The following is a 24,717-nucleotide window of genomic DNA, read 5'->3' on the forward strand; positions in this document are numbered from 1 at the left end:
CTCTCCTTGAATGTTGGGGTAACTTAGGGGTAGGAGCAGAATCCCACTAATTTAAGGTTTTTTGTTTGGTTTGTTGGTTTGGGTTTTGTTTCTTTTTTTTCTTTTGGCCGTGGTATAAGGATCTTAGTTAGGGTTAGGGATTGAACCTGTGCCCCCTGCAGTGGAAGCCTGCAGTCTTAATCACAGGTCCACCAGGGATGTCCCCCACTTAGTTTTAATAGTGTATCAGATTTCTCCTGGAGCTTGGCTTGGGAGGATATTCTACCCCAGCCTTATCACTTCACACCTGAGGTCTACAGTTTTAGTGTAATTAACATGGAGACAGCATTAGCAGTGCCCGGATACCAGTGAAAGCAAGTCGAGAGTTACATTACACAGGTCTTACTATGCTGTATTTTTGATTTTTATTAAACACAACATAATGTACATACAGGGCACAGAAAATAGTTTTCATGTGCTTTGTATCTGATTAGTTAACTTAATCTCCTAGAAGTCATCACTTGGGATTTGGAGAACTTAGGTCTTTTAAAGTTCTTCCCATTGTCTTTGTTCTTCTCATGCTTTCTCTATTCTTTCATCTTCTCCTTTCTAAGGTGTCCCTAAAGGGAGAGAAAATCTTTCCAAGGGGCATCCTGGAGAATTGGATGTAAATTTGTAGAAAAACAACTTTTGCTTTGGTTATTGGGATGCTGGTATAACGTTCTTAGGAGTTAGTTTCTGGCAGCTAAATCACTGTCCATTTGGGTCTTGCTGCAGGAATCTCAGAATAAATAAAGACAAAACAAAATAAAATAAGGAGTTAATTAAGCAGCGTTTACTATAAATAATTTAGTAGTTGAAGGGCAGTTTATAACCCCTCTTAGATACTACACCAAGTCTGGAGCTTTCGTAAATTGCCACAATTTGGGTAATCATCAGCTAGGGTTTATTCTAAATGGTGATCTGAGTCAAATATTTTAGAAAACTTTCTTTTGGTTAAATGCCTACTAAATTTTTTTTAAATCAGAAATTTTGAAAACTTAAGTATTATAGAAGGCTATTTTAAAATAGGCCAAATTATTGTTGTGTAAAATAGATGCACCTAAGCATTTCTGGATTATTGTCAGCTCTTACCAGTCCCTAACTGCCATGACTCTCCACGTGTTTGACTAGACACAGTAATTCATTCAACAAATATTTAACAGTGCCAGGCACAGTTCTAACTCCTGGCAGTACAGCAGTGGATGATAAAAGGTGCAGTCTCCCTTTTACAGGCAGAGAACAATCAAGTAAATATAGTGTATCATATGGTGTTAAGTACTGTGGAGAAAAATAAAACCAGTTAAAGAGGGTAAGGCTCTTGTTGGGGAGGAGTTGCTGTTTTGTATTGGTTTGTCAGTGAAGGCCTCACTGAGAATGGCATCTGATCAAAAACCTGCAGGAGGTGAGGGTATATTTACATTTGATTAATTAAAAAGTGGGGGAAGGCAGTAGTCTAAGCAAAGGGAACTTTTGAGTTCCAAGGCCTTAAGGCTAGAATAGTCCTGTCATCTTCAAACAGCCAGAAGGTCAGTGTTGCTGTAGTAGAGTGAGAAAGGGGGAGAGTTGTAGGAGATGAGGTCAGAGAGGTAAGGGAGGATCAGCTCACAGATACAACTTAAAACTGTATCTGTTGAGACTTCAGAGTCCAGGATCCAAGGCTATACCAATGAAGTTCACCTGGAGGTGGATTTATAGACAATGAAAATGGAAATAAATGTGTGTGGATACTGGTTCAGTGCTAAAACTAACTCCTTTCTTAGACTCTTTTTAAGAATATCTGAAGCTTTTCAATTATTTTGGATATGCATACAGTAGCTGTTCAATGTATTGTTTTATTCTTGTAAGAAAGTATTTATATTGTCCATAACCTTGGCCCCAAACCCCATGTTAGTCCCTTTTAAGCTACTTAGTATTAGATCCTTACCTTTTAGAATGTGACTCTTTTTTAAAATTGATACTTAACTATAGAAAAAAATAAATAGAAGTGCAGGGATTTGTTACTCTGAGGAAGAGTATAGTTTGTTTCAGAAGTGACTATTATACCTCTGTTTTAAATCTGCAGGATCAAGGTACTTTACTTTTCCCTTTTCTCTTGTTGGTTTTTTTTACTTTCTCTTTCACATTAGTTGGTTTTTGTTTCCACTTTGTGGGTCTAAAATTTTTTGTAATGCATGTAAATTCTAAATAAGGATATAAAATATGTAGTATAATGTATCCATATAGAATTAGGATCACCTTACGGGGGGGAAAATTACTCAGCTTGTTCAGATTTTTTCTGATGGGTTTTAATAGAGACTTCCTTCTCTCTTCTATACTAACCAAGGGTGTCAGAATGAAGTGCTAATGTGTAACTTTAATTTCCACTGTAAAACTTCTACTTAGGTACTTGTTAATATAAAATCTGTTCTTCTTTTGTGAACTACCTTAGGTATATTTTCTTGAGGATAGGTGAAAATATTCAGCTGATTGCACAGATTTTATTCTTAAAGTTTTTATTCTCCCTGCCTGTGATCTTGCCCACGCTCTCTTGAGCTCAGTATCCTGTTACCGTGTGTGAGTTCACCTGGTGTCTGTTAAGTCCTCCTCCCCCTTACAGTCTCTCCAGTGTCAGCTGAGAGTCGGGCATCTTCTACTTCTTAACACTTTGTGCCTCTTATTCTTCAAACATACTAAAAGTAGGAAGAAGAGAGGAAAGAAGGGTTGCAGTTCAGAGATAGGACTGAATACTTGTATTTTCTAGTTTTTCTTCAAAAATCCTGCCTTCTCTCCCCACGTCAGTATTTTCTTCTGTCCAGTCTTACAAGAGTGCCTAGGAGGCTGCTTTAAAGTCTGGGGTATGATTCTAAACTGACTTGAAAACAGGCCAGCTGGATGGTTAATTTAGAGATGGCTTGGAGGTGGGATGTGAGTTAGCAAAGTAGATGGGCCAGAAAGAAATGGACAATGGTTAAGGTTTAAAAGGAAAAAAAAAACTGTTCTGATTCAGTCGTTTTGTAGCATCTGCATTCTCCTAACCTTACTGGAGTCTGATTCTGAAGAACATTGAGTATATTCTGCTTCCTAGAACAGAGTTACTCATCATGAGCACTGCTGCCATTTTGCGCTGGATTATTCTTTGTTGGTGGGAGTTGTTCTCTGCACTGTGGTATGTTTAGTAGAATCCCTGGCCTCTGCCCACTGGAGGCCAGTAGCACTTCCCCCGTGTGACAGCTAAAAATGTCTCCAGAGATTGCCAAGTGGCTCCTGGGGGACAAAATCCAACCTAGTTGAGAACCATTGCTCTTGGATACGGCTATTTTAATGTCCTGGCTGATAGCTTATGTAAATGTTCCTTCAGATATGCAATTTTTTTCAGTGAATGAATTCTGAAAATAGAAGTCCTTTTGTGTTGGGTTTGGCTCTTTGGGTGGTGAAACCTTTATGCAGATTCTGTGCCTTCAGCTTGATGTATACTAGAGACTCAGGGTCACTGATACCATGATACTGCACATGTCCACATCTTTACATGGACAGGTGTCTTCAGGAATATGTTGCAACAGTTATGTTGCATGCTTGTTGTATTTTTTTTTTTTTTTTTGACATTATCCCTTCTAAACTATATTCAGTGATTACTTGGCACCCACTCCAGTACTCTTGCCTGGAAACTCCCATGGATGGAGGAACCTGGTAGGCTGCAGTCCATGGGGTCGCTAAGAGTCAGACACGACTGAGCGACCTCACTTTCACTTTTCACTTTCATGCATTGGAGAAGGAAATGACAACCCACTCCAGTGTTCTTGCCTGGAGAATCCCAGGGACGGGGGAGCCTGGAGGGCTGCCGCCTATGGGGTCGCACAGAGACGGACACAACTGAAGCGACTTAGCAGCAGCAATGATCACTGAGGGGTTGGGCAGTCAAAGCACACAGTGTTTTGCCCTGTGGCCTTTTATAACACTGATTCTATCTAGGTGGTAATCAGTTCAGTCACTCAGTCCTGTCTGACTCTTTGTGACCCCATGGAACACAGCATGCCAGGCTTCCCTGTCCATTACCAACTCTCAGAGCTTGCTCAGACTCATATCCATTGAGTCGGTGATGCCATCCAACCATCTCATCCTCTGTCGTGCCCTTTTCCTCCTGCCTTCAATCTTTCCCAGCATCAGGGTCTTTTCTAGTGAGTCAGTTCTTTACATCAGGTGGCCAAAATACTGAGGTTTCAGCTTCAACATCAATCTTCCAACGAATATTCAGGACTGATTTCCATTAGGATGGACTGGTTGGATCTCCTTGCAGTCCAAGGGACTCTCAAGAGTCTTCTCCAACACCACAGTTCAAAAGCATCAATTCTTCGGTGCTCAGCTTTATAGTCCAGCTCTCACATCCAGACATGACTACTGGAAAAACCATAGCTTTGACTAGATGGACCTTCGTTGGCAAAGTAATGTCTCTGCTTTTTAATATTCTGTCTAGGTTTGTCATAGCTTTTCTTCCAAGGAGCAAGTGTCTTTTGATTTCATGGCTGTAGTCATCATCTGCAGTGATTTTGGAGCCCAAGAAAATAAAGTCTCTCACTGTTTCCATTGTTTCCCCATGTATTTGCCATGAAGTGATGAGACCGGATGCCATGATCTTAGTTTTCTGAATGTTGAGTTTTAAGCCAGCTTTTTCAGTCTCCTCTTTGACTTTCATCAAGAGGCTCTTTAGTTCTTCTTTGCTTTCTGGCATAAGGGTGGTATCATCTGTGTATCGGAAATTATTGATATTAATCCTGGCAATATTGATTCCAGCTTGTGCTTCATTCAGCCTGGCATTTTGCATGATGTACTCTGCATATAAGTTAAGTAAGCAGGGTGACAATATACAGCCTTGACATACTCTTTTCCCGATTTGGAACCATTTTGTTGTTCCAGTCCAGTTCTAACTATTGCTTCTTGACCTGCATACAGATTTCTCAGGAGACAGGTAAGGTGGTCTGGTATTCCCATCTCTTTAAGAATTTTCCACAGTTTGTTGTGATCCACACAAAGTCAATAAAGCAGAAGTAGATGTTTTTCTAGAATTCCCTTGCTTTTTCTATGATCCAACGAATGTTGGCAATTTGATCTCTGGTTCCTCTGCCTTTTCTAAATCTAGCTTGAGCTTCTGGAAATTCTTGGTTCACATACTGTTGAAGACTAGCTTGAAGAATTTTGAGCATTATTTTGCTAGCGTATGAGATGAGTGCAATTGTGCAATAGTTTGAGCATTCTTTGGCATTGCCTTTCTTTGGGATTGGAATGAAAACTGACCTTTTCCGGTCCTGTGGCCACTGCTGAGTTTTCAGAATTTGCTGGCATATTGAGTGCAGCACTTTCACAGCATCATCTTTTAGGATTTGAAATAGCTCAGCTGGAATTTCATCACTTCCACTATGGTGGTTATCTGAGCCATTAAGATCTTTTTTGTATAGTTCTTCTATGTATTCTTGCCACCTCTTCTTAATATCTTCTGCTTCTGTTACGTTCATACCGTTTCTGTCCTTTATTGTGCCCATCTTTGCATGAAATGTTCCCTTGGCATCTCTAATTTTCTTGAAGAGATCTCTAGTCTTTCCCATTCTCTTGTTTTCCTCTGTTTCTTTGCATTGATCACTTTGGAAGGCTTTCTTCTCTCTACTTGATATTCTTTGGAACACTGCATTCGGACAGATATATCTTTCTTTTTCTCCTTTGCGTTTTGCTTCTTTTATTCAGCTTGTGTTCGGGTGGTAGGTACCTGAAGATCATGTCGGACATTGGAAAAGCTTTTAACATCCCATGTTATAATAGCCAGGTGCTGTGTTTTATGGAAATCATTGGGTTTTTTTTCACTGTTAGATGTTCCAGTGGTAAGTAAGTAGTTGGGAACTCTAAAAATGGTTCAGTTCCTCTGGCTGTACAAGTCTGGAGATTAAAAATATAACTTGGTCCTGCTGCTGCTAAGTCGCTTCAGTCGTGTCCGACTCTGTGTGACCCCATAGACGGCAGCCCACCAGGCCCCGCCGTCCCTGGGATTCTCCAGGCAAGAACACTGGAGTGGGTTGCCATTTCCTTCTCCAATGCATGAAAGTGAAAAGTGAAAGTGAAGTCGCTCTGGGTGACCCTGTATCTGCAGATTTTCATTATTAATACTGATCCCTGGTAGAGTTACAGATTATTGCTTGCTTGTCTGCTTGCTGTCCTAATAATTTAATTGGTGGAAGTGAAAAATTGAATTATATTGGGAGAGTGGCCCACACTGTGTGTAGCAACAGCATCATCTTTCGTATTTACCACTGCTGCTACTGCTGCTGCTCAGTTGCTTCAGTCGTGTCTGACTCTGTGCGACCCCATAGACGGCAGCCCACCGGGCTCCCCCTGTCCCTGGGATTCTCCAGGCAAGAACGCTGGAGTGGGTTGCCATTGCCTTCTCCAGTGCATGAAAGTGAAAAGTTTAAGTGAAACCGCTCAGTTGCATCCGACTCTTAGTGACCCCATGGACTGCAGCCTACCAGTCCATGGGATTTTACAGGCAAGAGTACTGGAGTGGGGTGCCATTGCCTTCTCTGTATTTAACACTAGTATTTGAAATTTTTTCAGCCTTATGAGATTCTATAAAAGAATGTGAGGTAGGAGTATTGAAGTTTTAGACAAAATGGTAAGAGATTGCTAACACCAAGACTAAATGATAGATCATCCGGTACTTAAGGATGATAATCGTGTACTTTCTTCCCCACCAATTGTTTGATATCATGCTCAGGACATTTCTTTGAGTATGTCTGCTGATTGTAATTCTCATTGTTTGGGATAAACCAGACCCTAGTGCCTCTGTGGTCTATAGAACCAAAACTATTAATTGATGACTTAAGAGCTCTGAAACTTTTGTAAAACTAGTCCTAATATTTTATGCTTCCTTTCCCATCATTTGAAGTTTCCTCCTCTTTTGTTTTTAAACAAAAGCTTACCCCCTCATCAGATCTTTGCAAAATGTTCAACTTGGTTTTTATACCCATATTTCATCAGTTTACATAATTTTCATTATTAGAATAATGAGTACTACTAACACTGACAGGTTTTAGGAACGAGCAACTGAGGGTGATTAAACAACTCAAGTTAAGCCCTTAATGAATGGGAATAGCCATTGATGCGTGTTATAGGGAGTTTTCTCACTGCTAGTGACTAGCATGATACGGGCACCTTTGCTACCTATCCAAGAAATGGACAGGGCTGCTGCATTGCATAGTTCTGTGGGGACACTTTTCTCACAAAACTTAATGCCTCTCGGAGTTATGATGCCCCAGGGTATGGAGACTGTTGGTTGTGTCTAGCCTTGTTTATTGGTTGTATCTAGCCTTGTCTGAGTTACTAAGCGCTTCTGCTGTGCATAAACAGTAGGGCTTCAGGTAGAAAAGAGATTATAGCATTAAAAAGTTAAAGTTTTTGGTAACAGAGTCATCCTGTAATGTTCACTTTTTTACATTCTTGAAACAGGGGGACAACCTCACAAAAGGAGAAAGACCTCTGATGCAAATGAAACTGAAGATCACTTGGAATCTTTAATATGCAAAGTAGGAGAAAAGGTATGATCAAAATAGGTACAGATTGTGATGGGCTTAGAGTGTTAATTGACTGTGCTTGATTAATTTCTGCATCTGAAAACTTGATGTTCTAACTTATGGTCAAAGTTTGTATGGCCATGCATCTACATCCCAAAGTAGAGGCATATTAAAAGCTTTGGAATGCAGATAGTTGAGAGTTACATGTTTTTAGTAATTTTCATAGAATTTAAGTCTTAGAGGAGACCTTAGAAAGCAGTCTGCTCAATTTGCAAATGAAGACCGAGTAAGTTCTGGATACTTGAGGTAGTTTGCCCAGTCATATAATGAGTGAATTCATTAGAAAAGTATCAGTAGACAGAGCCTGGGATGTTCTCCCACATCTAATACTTGCTACGCTGCTTTTTAAATTTCATTTGTTTTCTTTATGGGGTTTTCTAAAGAATAATAACAACCAGAATTTATTTATACTAAACTGTCAGGGTGCCTTGTGTGTAACTTTTTTATCATCACCTGGAAAATTTTAATGCACTAATTGCTGGTTACCTGACAGGTATTTAATATGCTATCCTATCCTCTACAGAGTGCCTGCTCTTTGGAGAGCAACCTAGAAGGCTTGGCTGGTGTTTTGGAAGCTGATCTTCCTAACTACAAGAGCAAGATCTTAAGGCTTCTTTGTACAGTGTATGTATACAAAAGATTTATGAATCCAGGTGATAATGTATTATCTACTCTTAAATGCTTGGGAATGTTCAGAAGATGTGTTTATGTTCCATATGTCATCTAGTTTCATTCCATGGGGAATTTGTCAAATTAAATGAACTTTGGCCCTTTGGTGAACTCTGAGAGATAAATAGCATGAAAATTGAGCATTTTTTTTTGTTTCTTGGATCCTTAGACTCATTTGAGTTGACTGCTTTTAAGTGAGAAAGCAGACAACTTCACGTTTAGCAATCTTCTTTTAAGCACATACAATTAAATGTATATGATAGAGTTTAATTTATATTTTTAATCAGTAATATCAAACAAATTTGAGAACTAGTCAGTCACTCAAGTAATAGCCCTTCTAGAAGGCTGAAGATGCTTTTGGAGCTGTGACATAATAGGCATAATCTTTCTCTGAGTTAGGTTAGCTAGAATGAGTTTCAGCACTTAATTTGTAAGGCCATTAGTGTGGGAAAGTCTCATGTGAGATCATGAAACAGTCTCTCGCAACAGTGGAATTAGCAATCCAGACTTCTTATCACTCAAGTAGACAGTGGTTACTCTAAACTGTCTGCTTTGCAGAGAAGTAGCTATGGTTTCTGGATAAAAGAGTCTTCATTATGAAAGTGACTTCATTGTTATTTCAGTTATTTTAAAACATTGTTTTTGTCTTAAATTGCCTACAACTCAGTTTTTAAATTTACAAATATACACACAGATTGAAACTATAGGTCGATTTTTAACTTCTCATAAACTATAAATAAATTCAGATACAGTTTTTTGAAGGAATCCAATTAATATTCAGGAAGACATGTCCTCACACTAGGAAACTACTAAGAAAACTAACTTGGCTATAGTTATCCATAGATTCTTTCGGTTCTGAAAGCATTTATTGGAATGGAGTAGATTCATGTTTAAACTCTGGAAGCCATGACTTTGAGGTGAGGATGGGTTGAGGAGAATGGTTACTATCAGTGCAAGTATTTTTTTTAAGCCTGAATTGTCCCTAACACTGCTAGGAACCTTGGGAAAATGCAAAAAATGTTAAGAGAATCTGAATGATCATGAGTTCCCATTTGCTTTTCTTTTTTAGCTAATTGCTAAAGGCTGCCTAAATTAGGGATCAACATTTGCTTTTTTTCAAAATTTATTACTGTGATCCTCTACTTTTCAAATATTTTAATGAAAATTAACACACTTGAGTAAGCAAATTGAGATGTAAAGAAATTTTACTATATTAGAGTACTGTGTTAAAAATTCAGCAGTTTAATAGGACCTGGCATTAGTTCTGAACTTTTTATAAGAAACTAGAATAGTGTTTCTCAAAGTGGAATTCTGATCCCATGACATTTGGTCAGCTGAGTTTAGAAATGTTGATTGCTCTGTCTCCCCCTTAATGATTCTGTATTAAAAAAAAACTTGTTTCATTCAACAATTCTCAGGTATTTTACCACAGAAACCATTTTCTGTAAATCTACCATTTGATTCTACTAAGCATATTGGAAGAAAAGCTAGTCTAGAGTTTTGTCTATTTTAGTTTGATGACTTCACAGTTAGAGTGTTTTATTTTGTTAACCCTAGGATTAACTGATAGAATCAAAGTGAAAAAATTGAGGTAGCTCTGTCTACAACTCTTTTCAATATTTATGCCTTTTTCGAAGTAGTTTTAAAATAATAGTTAAATGTATTGCTTTTCTAAAGTTAATAAAATGATTAAAAAATTGTATAAAATTCAGCAACTTAATGTTGTGTTTGGATCTTATTGTCATACTGGCTTCTGAAATCAGTGCACGTCTGTTACCTGAGAAGTTGACCATTTATACAACATTAGTTGGACTACTGAATGCCAGGAATTACAACTTTGGTGGAGAATTTGTAGAAGCCATGATTCGCCAACTGAAAGAATCATTGAAATCAAACAATTATAATGAAGCTGTATATTTGGTAAGTTTTTGGCTTTTTGACTTTTGAGAAGTTTTTGGTATGTTATGAACTTAGTGTCGGAATGGAGTAGAGAGGTAAGCTACAACCAAATAATTTATCTTTTCTCTTGAAATACAGTTCTCCACTCACCCATAACAGCTGCCCTTTTGAAACCATTCTTCTTAAAGATACAGAGCTCATTACCAATCCAGTGATACGGCTTCTTTTAACTCTAAATCCAGGTTGACCTCCTTATAATAAACGATGCTTTACACTTCTTAGCTCTTGGTTGCTGCTGCACCACTTTTTTCAGGACCTCCTGCTGCCACCTGTGTTTTATTTCTCAGGCTCCTTTTTCTGGGTCAGCTTCCTCTGCCCCTTTTAAATTTCTGTGTTTCTCAGAATTCTGTCCTCACTTCACTTTTTTTCAAATATTCTCTTTTAAAGCATTCCCATTCTCTCTCATAGGTTTGTAAACTATTTATTTTGATGACTGCCCCCTCCCCACTATAGTTTTAACTCCTGCTTCAACATTTCCCCTGAGCTCCAGACCTATGTTCCAGATACTTCCTAGATAGCCCTAAGGTGTCTTGCCTGAAAGTTAATCCCTAAATTAATACATTATTCATACCTCCTTTTCTCAGTCCTCACCCCAACCCACACAAGTGGCTGGTATTTACTGGATAGCTGCCCAAAAACCTGAGCATTGATTTTTGTCTTCCCTTTGCCCTGTCATACTCTAAGCAGTCCCCAAGCCCTGTCGGTTCTACCTCATAAATTTCTCTCCAGTCTGTCCCTTCTCCTCTGTCTCCAGGGCCTCTAGTGTAGTTCATGCCTTCCTAAATGGATATGGAATTAAGCTTTATTAATATGTAACATATAGACTGACAGCCTTATTAATATGTATAGACAGTGGGCCTCAGTATATTAGGAATAAATATATGTGCATGTTGAAGGTACGTGGTCAAATTCTTTTCTACTGAATATACAATCAAAAGAGTTGTACACTGATTAGACTATAAGATTAAGTTCAAACTTCATTAAGCTTGACCTGTCATGGTTGCCCCTGTCTGTTTCTCTTTGCCTTCCATATATTCCCAGCTCTATCAGAATTGCTTGTGGGTCCCTGAACACACCTTGTGTTTGAACCTCTCTGTTTAGAAGCCTCTCCAGTTGAGGATACTTTACTGATTTTTCATGACCTAGTTTGATTGTTACCTGCTTTATGATGTTTTCCCCTACTCCCTTTATCCCTGTTTCTAGAGCACTCTTTTCTTTATCTTCTAGTATACGAGTCATCCTTTTGGGTCAAGATTTGCACGTCCCACTAGTCTGTGAGCTCCCATTTGACAGAGACTTTAATAGTGCTTAGCAGTGGCACACAGAGTACACCCAATAAATTTTTGTTCGTTTCCATTTCTGTGGTCCAGTGAAGAATTTTCACAACCAAACAAAAAAGATTATTGGTTGTAGTAGCTAGAATATTACAGTTTAGGTTCCTAGTCTAGTGGACTTCCCTTGTAGCTCAGCTGGTAAAGAATCTGCCTGCAATGCGGGAGACCTGAGTTCAATCCCTGGGTTGGGAAGATCCCCTGGAGAAGGGAAAGGCTACCCACTCCATTATTCTGGCCTAAAGAATTCCATGGACTGTGTATAGTCCATGGGGTTGCAAAGAGTCAGACACAACTGAGCGACTTTCACTTTGACTTCCTAGGCTAGTATAAATGTAAAGCTGTACATGTGGATTCCTGTCCTTCATATAGTCTCTTTTAACAACTTCTCAGCTCTGCTGTTAGAGCACAAAAGCAGCCAAAGACTACATGTAAACAAATGAGTGTGGCTCTGTAACAATTGATTTGTGGACACTGAAATTTAATTTCATATAATTTGTAGGAATCAAAATATTATTTTGGTTTATTCCAAGCCTTTAAATATCTAAAACACCATTCTTAATTTACAGGTTCCTTAAAAAACAGGTAGTGGTCTAGATTTGGTCCTTGGGCAAAATGCTTGTGTTATAAATATTATAAAGGACATTTAGATTTAATAGAAATTGCTTTCCCCAATAGGTCCGTTTTCTATCTGATCTTGTGAATTGTCATGTCATTGCTGCCCCATCAATGGTTGCTATGTTTGAAAATTTTGTAAGTGTAACTCAGGAAGAAGATGTGCCTCAGGTAAGAAAACCCCTTGTGCTGAATTTCATTCATATGCTATGAGGAATTTTTCACTAATAGCCCTTTAGCAAAAAACAAAAACAGATTAATAGATATTACATTATGAATTTTTAATACCTGAAAGTTAAGCCAACTGGCATAATGGTCGATCCTCATGACATATGTATATTAGTTAAATGATTCTGCCTAATAAGATTAAAACTAATATATCTGAAAATGCTCTGAATGAGCCGTCTTCATTAGCCCTATTAAATAGTGTCCATAGGATTTCATTCAGGAATAAATATGACGTGAATGAAACTTCACTAGCACCTATCTTAAAGGCACCTTTTAAAAACTTCCTCAGGTGCGGCGGGATTGGTACGTGTATGCGTTTCTGTCGTCCTTGCCCTGGGTTGGAAAGGAATTGTATGAAAAGAAAGATGCAGAGATGGACCGAATCTTTGCCAGCACTGAAAGCTATCTTAAGTAAGGGCACAGCAGCATGGTAATGGTTTTGTGTCCCCTTAAGGTTTTGCCCAGGGAATTCTGTTTTAAGTTTGGTTTTCTATTAGTAGGTACCTCTTTTGGATATTGTTAATATCTACATAGTTACAAATAAAGCTGAAGAAGTCTAAAGATAAAAATTTGCTTTCTCATTATACTAAGCTACCTTCTATATTTTTTAAATGTTTTATATTTTTCAAAAGTTGTAGTTTTATATTTAATAATATATACATGTTTGCAAAAGAAGAATGAAAATAAGAGTGTGAATGTTCTAACATTTGAATATATCCTTCTCTCCTTTATACAAGTGATGGTCCAGTATACAGATTGTTCTTCTATACACACTTTCTTTTCCCCCCTTAATACAGTTTGGATTTGTTGTGTAAAATATTTAGCTCTACGTCATTCTTTGAACAGCTGTATGATATTCAACTCTTTGAATGTACCATAATTTCTTTAATTCGTTTCCTGTTGGTAGACATTGAGCCTATTGCAAGTCTTTGGCTATTTTAAATTGCGTTTCAGTGAATATCTTTGTACGTATGTCTTTGTGTACATGTGCAAATGTGTTTGCGGGTTATGTGAATTTTTAGAAATGGCATTACTAGGTTCAAGTGTCTTTTAACAGTTTTAATTTTGATAGATTGTTTAGTCAGATTGCCTTTGAAAGAGATTTTACCCTTGCACATCTCTTCTAAAGTGATTATTTATCAGTTAGCCTTCTGCCAGCAGTGTTTTCAAAACTGTGTATTTGCCTACATTTTGGCAATACATTATCAACGATTCTGATATCTGATAATTTGACAGGTTAAAATGTTTTACTCCCATAATTTTCATTTTCTTAATTATGAAAGCAACTGAACATCTTTTCATGTTTTTAAAAACCTAAATGTAGATTTTCATTCTAACTTCTAGAAGACGCCAAAAGACTCATGTGCCCATGTTACAAGTATGGACTGCAGAGAAACCACATCCGCAAGAAGAGGTAAATTGACTTCAGTCTCTTGTGATAGATACAAGCACAGTCAGAGTAGGTTCTTAATCTCTGACATACTCAGTCATCACATTTGTATACTATAGCTGTGTTTTCACACTTCATATCAGGGGTTCAGCTCCTTATAGCCCTAGGCATATAGTGTATTTTTAATAAATATTAGAATGTCCTTAGAACGTTACCTATTCTGTGGGATTCCAGATATCATAGAGTTGATGTATTTTTTACTTAAATGCCCAATTTGAAAAAATAAGATATAACAGCCCCAGACAGACTCTGTAAAGTAATTAAAACATGTGCAGAAACATAGCACTATTCTTTTGTATTGTGTTTAATAAGTTAGCTTACTTTTGTATCCTGTATTTTAGAAGGTAGATTTTTGGTTTTGTCTGGTCAAAATGTTATTTCACCTAGCCTCCAAATATCTATTAATTGTTAAACATTAATCTGTCTTTAGTATTTAGATTGCCTCTGGGCCCAGATTCAGAAATTGAAAAAGGATCGCTGGCAGGAGCGGCACATCCTAAGACCTTATCTTGCCTTTGACAGCATCCTGTGTGAAGCCCTGCAGCACAACCTGCCTCCATTCACACCGCCGCCTCACACTGAAGACTCGGTGTACCCGATGCCGAGGGTCATCTTCAGAATGTTTGATTACACAGATGATCCTGAGGTACGTGCGTGGTCAGCAAAGGTTTCTTTCAAAGGGCCTGGGTTATGTTGTACTTACGGTTTCATCTTGTTGGAATTATGCCTGCAGGACATTTCAATTTTGAGTCGTTCATTGTCTCAGAGGGTCAGTGGCAGTGAGGTTAACGTCTAATTCAGTGAATGGAATCACCTCATTATGTGAGAAATCGTATTTAGCTTGTATAAATGAAGAGACAGCATGGTGTACAATTGAAAAGTATAGGTTCAAGAGCCAGGTTGGTTTGGGTTTTAATCCCGATTTAGGCATATCCCAGCTGTGCGTTCTTGAGTGAGTTATTTACCTTAGTTTCCTAAATAGAATAATAATTAGTATATAGCTCACAAAGTTGTAATGAGGATTAAATTATTAATATACACACATAAGGTATACAGAATGATATATGACACATGGTAAGTGCTCAGTAGTGTTTAAAAATCCCAAAGATGTGTATAAGCTGACTTTATAGTTCTTAAATATATATATTTTTTATTATGAGATCAAGTTGTTGATAGCCTTTATATTTTGCTATGCTAGGCTATGCTAAGTCACTTCAGTCGTGTCCGACTCTGTGTGACCCCATAGACGGCAGCCCACCAGGCTCCCCCATCCCTGGGATTCTCCAGGCAAGAACACCGGAGTGAGCTGCCATTTCCTTCTCCAATGCATTAAAGTGAAAAGTAAAAGTGAAGTCGCTCAGTCGTGTCCGACTCTTAGCAATCCCATTTATGCAAATAATTGTATTAACCTTAATACCCAAGCAGCAAGCATAGTGGTCACTGGATTGGTGCTGAATAGAAACTCGCCTAACTAAAGTGCCATGTGGTAGTGGTGGTGTAGTCATGCCTGACTCTTCATAACCTCGTGGACTGTAGCCCACAAGGCTCTCTGTCACACCTGTTGCTTGTACGTTCCAGTCAGCATGGAGCAGAGTTCCTCAACCTCAGCACAGTTGATGTTTTGGGCTGGGAAATCCTTAGTTATGAGGCTGTCTTATGAATTGTAGGATGCCTAAAATTCTCCCTGGCCTCTACCTTCTAGGTGCCAGTAGCATGTCAGTTGTGACAACCAAAAATGTCTCCCGAGGTTGCCAGATGTTCCCTTAGGGGCAAAATTGCCCCCGGTTGAGAACCACTGGCATAAGAACCCGTATTACCACCTAAGGTCAAGTTTGAGTTTTCTTCCCCCGCCTTCTCTCTTCTATTCTTTGGAAAGTTGCTTTTGATCAGTGAAATTTTAGTATATGTGTACCCTATCTTAGATTAAATAGTTGTTGGGTAATGGGTTAGTTAGTGTTAGTTGCTCAAGTCATGTCTGACTCATGGACTGTAGCCCTGCCAGGCTCACCTGTCCATGGAATTCTTCAGGCAAGAATACTGGAGTGGGTTGCCATTTCCAGGGGATCTTCCCGACCCAGGGTAATTGGTTATAAATACAGAATTATCAACTTGCTACCCACTTGCAGTATTCCATATATAATAAAACGCTTTTAGTCAACTTTATGTAATGGTCTAATTAGGTATATGTAATTGGAAGTCTACTTTACAATAAGACTATTAGAATCTTTGTGATTAGGCATTTATTTGTGCAAAGGGAACATTAGAATAGGACCTCAAAATCTGCCTCTCCTGTAGTGTTTGTAATTGGTATTGCCTCTGTGATGTGCCCATCATGCTTTGCCAGAAGAGCATAAATATACAAGATATCTTAAGAGGATTTGGTTGTTTAGTTCTGGTCTTTCAAAAAAAGTTTGTTTTTCTTTTTTAATTAGAAATTATAAAGTAAAAGTCACCATTAAGAGTCTACAGTGGTGACTAAAAAAGTAAATAAAAATAAAGGCATTGAACCTGTTTGCTATGCATATTTTTAAAAATTAAACAATACATAGATAATGTTCTTTAACCTTTTCAAAAACAACACAGTGTGGATATCTTTCAACATATATGTGATTTTTTATGTCTACATAGTGTTTTAAATAAAATCTCCCCCTCTCCATGTGTTTGGGTTTTTTTTCCAGTTTTATTTTTTAATTTATTTTATTTTGGCTGTGCTTGATCTTGTTGCTGTGCAAGCTTTTCTCTAGTTGCTGTAAGTGGGGGCTCCTCTGTGTTGCAGTGCTCGGGCTTCTCATTGCAGTGGCTTCTCTGGTTGCGGAACACAGATTCTAGGGCACGCAGGGTTCAGTGGTCAGCACACAGACTCAGTAGTTGCCGCTCCTGGGCTCTAGAGCTTGGGCTCAGTAGTGGTGGTGCACAACGGTAGTTGCGGTCGTAGTTGCTCTGCAGCACGTGGGATCTTCCCGAATCAGGGCTCAAATGCGTGTCCCATGCGTTAGCAGGTGGATTCTTTACCACCAAGCCACCATGGAAGCACCCTCTCCATGTTTTTTATGGAAGTAATCCAGTCTCATTGTGTAAAAAAATAAATCAAGGGCCAATAATATACAAAAAATTATTTAGTTTGCATTTAAGTTAATGATTTAGTTAATCATTTAAGACTTGAGGTGGGCAGAGATAGTAGTGTCAGGTAGAAGAAAAACTATAACTGCTATTCTAGTTCTTTTGTAGGTAGGTGAACACAAATAAAATTTGTTGAAATACAGAGCTTTCATGTTTGTGAACTTTTATCCTCAGCATCCAATATAAAAAGTATCTGGAACATAATAAGCTCTTATATATTTTGTTAAATGAAAAATATTTGTCTGGGTCTGTAGTATATAGCTGTTGTTTTGGTTCCAGGGTCCTGTAATGCCAGGGAGTCATTCAGTGGAAAGATTTGTAATAGAAGAGAATCTTCACTGCATCATTAAGTCCCATTGGAAGGAAAGGAAGACTTGGTAAGATGCTTTTCGTGGTACTTTTACTAGTGTGGCGAAAAAGTAGCAATCTTGATGATTTTCAAAGAGCAAAATGTATGTTAAGAGTAAGAAAGTCTTCCTCTTCTGGTTTCCGTCTCACTAAGACCAATTTCGAAAACACTTGACTTGCTTTCTGGTGGCACTTCACCTTCAAATAGTACTTTCTGGATGCTGAGTAGTACTGTAGTGCTTTACAGTGTTATGCATATGATGCCTGCTCTTTTATGTGGATATTTGCCATATGTTCTGGATAAATTAATTTGAGTGACAAGCTATTTTGGGGATGAATGTTGCAGGAATAAATGAATACTAATGGTTTTGCTCTGTTTCATAGCAGTTAGACATCAAGCTTTGGAAAAGTTTATTTTTAATGTTTTCTAAAACCTTGGAAAGTTTCAGTTTGGATTTTAAGACGGAAAGGAATATAGCATTTTGGGGATAGTCTACCATATAAAACTTTTTAAGTTCGTAGACCTGAATGTACTTCCTTACTATTATTTACATTCTTATCTTTCAAGGAGTTTTGGATATACATTAAAGAGTTTCCCTTAGGGTAGAAAAAATAATTTGTGCTGTAGTTAGGTGAAGTAACTGAAATCTAGAACATTTCAGAAAATATTTCCTTTATATCTACACACTCTGTTTTTGAAACTGCTTATTTAGTTTTTCATATATCTGTGTATACTCACTAAACTTAAATTACACTTTTTACAGTGCTGCACAGCTAGTGAGTTATCCTGGGAAGAACAAGATCCCCTTGAACTACCACATAGTTGAGGTATGCATTCCAAGATGGAGCTTGTTTCAAAGTCTCAGAATCTTTCTGTTGACTGTAAAGTGTAATCTACTTTTGGCCTTTTGTTATTGTTCTTGCTGCTTGTCAGACAATGAAAATTAACAGAGAAAAGAGGAAATTGCTTTCAGTTTTGGAGCTCTTTTAACCATGTTAGTCAAGAGAAAAGAGGAGGTTAAGCCCAGTAACCAAACAAAATTTTGAGTTGCATATAATTTATTTATATAGTATGTCTTCATTCAAGGATAGTTATCATGGATAATGTAAGTTACCTGTAACTCTAGCAGTACATTGTCCACTTAACAGATGTGTGTGTGTGTGTGCACATGTCTGTTCTCAGCTTTGTCCAACTCTTAGTGACCCCATGGACTGTAGCCTTCCAGGCCGCCTCTGTGCGTGAAATTTTCCAAGCAAGAATACTAGAGTGGGTTACTATTTCCTTTTCCAGGGAACATATGTATAAGTGTCTTAAATACTTTATAATATTCTTTAGGCAGATAACCCATTTTTTAACTGTATTTACCTGGTTTCTTACTACTATTGTAGTCTGGACTAGTATATTATTTCCTGTATCACAAGGGTAGGGAAATACGAATCCTTATTTATTCTTAGAAATCAAAAGAGCCAATTGTTTTGGAAGTGAAAAGAATAGATAATGCTTTTGATTTCATATTAACTCATATAGAGGAGGATATTAGTACAGTTGAACACCTTATAGAAATTTATTTCCCAAAAAACAGTATTTTCACTTGATACATGAGTCAAACTGTCAATTATATTATTCCTTTATGTTAAAATGCTCAGCGTGAACATAATTACAGTGTATTCTTTACTTCACTTTTTATTCATACTCTACCCATGTGAACAGTGGTGTAGTGCATCTGGGCACTGTAGACAGACAGTGCATCTGCTCTGTCTTTACAAAACTTGAGAGCATGCTTAGGCTAATGGGTTTCACTCACTGACATGTCAATTGAAGTGCAAAACGTAAGTCACATTTTAAAATCTGCAAAATGTATAGAAATTCATACAAAAGTGTGGGAGATGGGAGTGAGGAGGAGGAATGCGAACTAGGCTTTAGAAGTCTAGGTATGTGGCCCACAAATTATATATGGAGGATGAAAACAAGTTTCTGAACAAGAGCATGGCCAAAATGTCTGGGACTACCAAAAAGGTACTAACTGTGCAGAATGACTTAACTATCTCCTGATCCCATCCTCAGAGTCTACAGAGGGCTTTTATTTCTTATAGAGCTGAAATTCTGATGGTTCTATGAGTCCTTAGTAAACTACCTCCCTGAACTAACTCTGATACTTTCACAGTTGAAATTTAATTCTCTGGAAATATCAGCTAAGCATTAATTTTTGCATATTCTTATTGATTGAGTTACCGAGATAAGGAATCTTCATTATGGTATTCAATCATAGGTCTTTGTGTTTTAGAGAGCATAGTTTTTAAGGTTAGAAAGTTACTTTTTAAAATTATGAATATCACAAAATTTAGAACACTGAGGTCTTTCTAAATAGTAGAAATGCATGGATAGCTGTCGAATTGAGTGCTGACTTGTGATTCCCTTGTAGGTGATCTTTGCAGAGCTGTTTCAACTTCCGGCACCGCCTCATATCGATGTGATGTACACGACACTTCTCATTGAACTGTGCAAACTTCAGCCTGGCTCTCTACCCCAAGTTGTATCCTTTCCTTTGTTTTTAAACATACTCTATTTGGCCTGGCTTTACAAGATTATTAAATATTTCTGCTGGTAGGTTTAAATCACTTCATGAAAACAGTTTGGCATTTCTTTAAAAGTTAAAGATCACATATACCATATAGTCAGCCACTCTACTCTTTGACTGTTGGCCTAAGAATATTAATGTTTATAACTTTATGTGTAACAACCCCAAACTGGAAACCGTCCAAATATCCATCAATACATGAATGGATAAGCAAATTTTGTTACAATTATACAATGGAATACTACTCAGGTTAAAAAAAAACAAACAGATTTTCAATGCAGGCATCAACATGAGTGAATTGCAAAATATATGTTGAATAAAAGATGCTAAACAAATATGAATTTATAGTATATGATACCATTTACACAGAATCCTAGAAAATGCAAATAATGTAATGATAACAGACCAATATTTGCTTGGGGGCATAAATGGGAAGAAGGGAGGATGGATTATAAGAAGAATGTGGCAATTTTGGAGGTGATGTAAATGTTTATTATCTTGATTTCATAGGTGTATAAGGTCAGGTGTTACTGTATATCATTGATACCTCAAAGATCAGTTACTTGAAAAGAATTACTAGTCATTTCATAGACTTCTAGGAAATGTTACTCGTTTTTTCTATCACAGATTTATTTTCAAAGAGGGTATAGTTTCCTTATCCTGAAATTCACAGCTTGCACAGGCAACTGAAATGTTATATATGCGTTTGGACACAATGAATACTACATGTGTAGACAGGTATAGTATTGCCCCCCTCCCCCCGCCTTTTTTTTTTTAGTATTTGGCTGCGGAGGGTTTTAGCTGCTGCATGTGAGATCCAGTTCCCTGACCAAGAATCGAACCCACGTCCCCTAAATTGGGAGCGTGGAGTCTCAGCCACTGTATTACCAGGGAAGTCCCTGCCTTATTTCTATAGAGTGTTAGCAGCTTCTACTCCCTATACTTTATAAAAGTATTTGATCAGAAAAATATTTGCCCTTTTAAGAATTTCCAAGTTGGTTTTTCTTTCTTGCCTCCTCCAAATAATCCTATATATAATAAAGCTCATACTTGTAATATAGCATTTCACTTTCTAGTCTTAATTTTCAATATGAAATGATACCCTTGCTGAAGTTTTCTTTAATTTCATTGCTTATTTGTTTGGTGCTTTGGTATGGTTACACTTTCCCTTTGTATTAGGTAGGTAAGCTTTTAAAATAGACTTTATGCTAATTCATATGTAGCAGCAGAGTCTAATCCTGTATATTTATTATGTTTATATATTATGTATTTGTTTATAGATAGTGTCTGTTTCTAAAATAATTAACTTCTCTATGACTACAACTTCAAGACTTGGTTTATACAAAAGACCATATTGGATTTTTACAGCCGTGTTAATTGGCATGCCCACTGTTGTCTTTTGGGTGAGATCTTACTGCCTCTGTTAGCTAATATGCTCTCTTACTCTGTCACTTTCCCAAATTAGCTCAGAACAGATAGTGCATATTTTCCATAATCTGTCATGTCCATTGTTCAAATGCAGTATTTGAAAACTATCAGAAAAGGCTACCCTGAGTGTTGACCTATTATCTTGAGTAGTTTTAATGATTGAAATTATAGGGACATAGGGATATGCTTTAAGGTGTCTGCTGAGGTTTTATCCAGTCTAATTAATAAACTACCAGTTGCTCTGGGCATTCCAACTATGCCATTCATTCAGCAAGTATTTATTGGGCTCTTACAAATTTCACAGCATTATATAGTATACTAAAGTGATCCTTATCTAGTTAGATCAGGGGTGTCTTTAAGAGAAAAAGGGCCTTTGATGGTATGTTTTGTTGTTTGTGGTAAAAAGGGCATGGTATGATAATGAAAGACTGTGCTTTGGCTCTTGGATTTATAAAATGTTTTTAATCTTTTTTTGCACCTCACAGCTCGGTTTCATTGTCAATTAAATGGAATAATATATCCCTCAGCAGTTACTGTGAGAATTAAATTATATAATATAAACATATATAAGGTTCTTGATATAAAACAGGCACTTGAGTCGTATCTGTTATTCTCTTGAAAAGGATAGCACTGTTAGGAGGAGTGAGATGGGGACTGTTACTTTTTTGAAGTAGATGATGAGTTGCAGGATTTGCACAGAGAAGGGTAGGTGGCAGGAGAAAGTAACAGCTATAGGTAGGGTGAAAATAGGGTCTTATTTGTCTGAAGAATTATGTGAATTCCTATTATAAACTGCAACCATTCATCCTTTTCCACCTCCCCCCCTTCTTTGTGTAGGTTTATTAATTGGTTTTCCCATCATCTAAGTAACTTCCAATTCCGTTGGAGCTGGGAAGATTGGTAAGTAGTGTTATATCTGTCTTTTCTCTACAGTTTACCATTTTAAAAAGTAATATTTATAATATAAAAGCAATCTTTTTTGTGATCTGAAAGATTTAGTTTTATATATATATATAAATGAAATAATCTAGGTAGAAGGGAACTATTTGCAGCTAAATACAAGGTAGATACAGATGCGGATTATTTGTAAGAACTTGTAAAACTGTATTTTGTCATTAGGTCAGATTGTCTTACTCAAGATCCAGAAAGTCCCAAACCAAAGTTTGTAAGAGAAGTTCTAGAAAAATGTATGAGGTAAGTTCTTTGTGTTTTCTCCTTAGCTTAGGTTGTCTCATTTCTGTGGGGGAGGTTTCCCTTCTCTGAATGTATGTCCAGATTAAAATCCAAGTACCTGTCTTTCTTCCCTTTCAGATTTAGGCTGAAAAATTAGGGCAGCCGTGCCATCTGGATTCTATGTGAATTAAGTCAAAAAGTTTATTTTTGTCAAATATACTTTGAAATAATTTCAAATTTTAGGAAAGTTGCCAAAATAGAACTCTGTATCATTTTCGTCTAGATCCCCTAGTTAACATTTTACTACATTTGTTCTAATGCCTAGTCCTTTTTCTCTCTGTATAATATCTACCCTTTATATTGGTCTTTTTCTGAACTTCTTGAAAACAAGTTGTAGATATGATGTCTGATCACCCTTTAATAGTTGGTTGTATATTTCCCCCAAACAAAAAAACACCTCTCCATGACCAGCACACAGCTCTCCAGATGAGGATGTGAGCTGACACAGTCACACCAGTGTGCAGTCCACAGATGCTGCTGAAATGTTGCCAACCACCCCAACAATATTTTTTTCCTTTCTGGTCCAGAATTCTATCCAGGAGCATGTATAGCATTTAATTGTCATTTTCTTCTGATTCCTTCACCTTGAACTGCTATTATTCTTTCTCGTTCACGTCATTGTCAGTTTTAAAGAATGCGGCCCTTACTTCGTTGTGTTGCCTTGGTGCATCCTCAGGACTCAAGTCTCGCATTGTCCAGCACTAAAGATGTTAATCTTGATTATATGGCCATGTCAGGCTTCTCAACCTCAAGCTCCCCATTTTTCCCTTTGTAGTTGATTAATATTTTGTGGGAAATATCCTGAGGTAACACTCCCGTCTTACATCAGATCTCCACTGCAACTCGTACTTTTATTTGCCACCACTATGATGATCCTCAGATGATTCCCTTTTTCCACTATTCTTTCTACATTCATTAGTTTGCTTTCTACTGTAAGAGCGAGCTTTCCTTTTTCACCTGTTTATTGATTCCTGTGTTTATGTCAGTAGAGACTATTTCATTCAGTGGATTATAGTTCATTGCTGTCATTACTAATTTGATGCTCAGATTGCCCCTGATCTGTCCACTGGGAGTCCTTTGTGCCGTCTGTGTCTTTTTTTCCTTTCTTTAATGTTCCCCCTCCATTCACTGAGCATTTCCTTATTTCTGGCACAGACGTTCCAGGCTCTTCTTACGTTTCCTTGCCCCTTTCCTGGAACCATCTACTCATTCAAAGAGGCGGAGTTTCTTTTAGTGGAGCGTGGTATTTAAGTAGCAAGGTCTGGACACTTGATGTGTTTATTGCTATTGGGTGTTACTGGGTTTCTGCCCTCTAGATGGACAAGCATAGTGAATATATTTATGCACACATATACTCATACATACATAAATCTGTTTTTATATCCACCTAGATGTGTGTATCTTTCCAGTTCCAACCCACCATATCATTTTTCTTCCTAGCCTTCCCCTTTGCCATGATTTCTAAATACCTTGGCAGACATTAAGAAACTTGTCTCCCACAGTCTTGATAAGTATTTATCTATTACAATATAGCCAATCTCCCAACCATACAAAACTGTTTCCTTCACCTCATCCCACCCTACCATTACCACCTCACATCTTTGGCCACCCAGCTTGTGGACCCACTGGCCCACATCTCGGTACAAACCAGAAAGTTCTGAAGAAGACGTGAGTTCTGGTGTGCTGGCCAGACAGGAGTTAAAACGACTTGTTGCCCCTTTACTTCTTGGTTGTCAACTGAGTGCAGGGTGTTATCTTCTGAGTAAAGTTGGATATTACCAAAGAATGAAACTGGTGAATGGTATTTTCTGAGGCTTTTATTTGTGTTGTAGGTTGTCTTACCATCAGCGTATATTAGATTTTGTCCCTCCTACCTTCTCAGCTCTATGTCCTGCAAACCCAACCTGCATTTACAAATATGGAGATGAAAGTAGCAGTAAGTAATGAATCCTGTTTTTCAAAGGTACTAATGCAAGTATTAAGTCAGTTATCTAAGGTGGAGAAAGTGAATTATTTCTCTTCTTGGGTTTATATTTTCTCTGTTTGCAAGGTGATTTCTCACCAGCCTCTTGTTTTATTTGCCCTGTCATAATGTTAAACATTTACTGTGATTTACTTAGTTATTACTGTCTTGTAACTATTTT

At 37.6% G+C, this 24,717-nt stretch overlaps 1 protein-coding gene across 2 annotated transcripts in view; it reads left to right on the forward strand.

Moving 5' to 3' along the window:
* The window catches only part of NCBP1 (nuclear cap binding protein subunit 1), a 38,597-nt gene that overhangs the window by 1,401 nt on the left and 12,479 nt on the right, over positions 1 to 24,717 (forward strand). The window contains exons 2-15 of one of the 2 annotated variants that reach the window (XM_005905975.3): positions 7,489 to 7,577; positions 8,137 to 8,237; positions 10,046 to 10,202; positions 12,251 to 12,358; positions 12,705 to 12,826; positions 13,760 to 13,829; positions 14,296 to 14,511; positions 17,265 to 17,362; positions 18,098 to 18,161; positions 19,757 to 19,867; positions 20,586 to 20,650; positions 22,178 to 22,240; positions 22,460 to 22,534; positions 24,406 to 24,509. In XM_005905975.3, the coding sequence (XP_005906037.1) occupies positions 7,489 to 7,577; positions 8,137 to 8,237; positions 10,046 to 10,202; positions 12,251 to 12,358; positions 12,705 to 12,826; positions 13,760 to 13,829; positions 14,296 to 14,511; positions 17,265 to 17,362; positions 18,098 to 18,161; positions 19,757 to 19,867; positions 20,586 to 20,650; positions 22,178 to 22,240; positions 22,460 to 22,534; positions 24,406 to 24,509 (1,443 nt within the window). Of the gene's footprint in view, positions 1 to 7,488; positions 7,578 to 8,136; positions 8,238 to 10,045; positions 10,203 to 12,250; positions 12,359 to 12,704; positions 12,827 to 13,759; positions 13,830 to 14,295; positions 14,512 to 17,264; positions 17,363 to 18,097; positions 18,162 to 19,756; positions 19,868 to 20,585; positions 20,651 to 22,177; positions 22,241 to 22,459; positions 22,535 to 24,405; positions 24,510 to 24,717 lie in introns of those variants that run through there. The other variant, XM_070375590.1, reaches the window with a different exon arrangement.

The sequence above is a fragment of the Bos mutus genome, chromosome 8 (assembly GCF_027580195.1).
Source record: "Bos mutus isolate GX-2022 chromosome 8, NWIPB_WYAK_1.1, whole genome shotgun sequence".
In the NCBI taxonomy this organism is placed as follows: Eukaryota; Metazoa; Chordata; class Mammalia; order Artiodactyla; family Bovidae; genus Bos; species Bos mutus.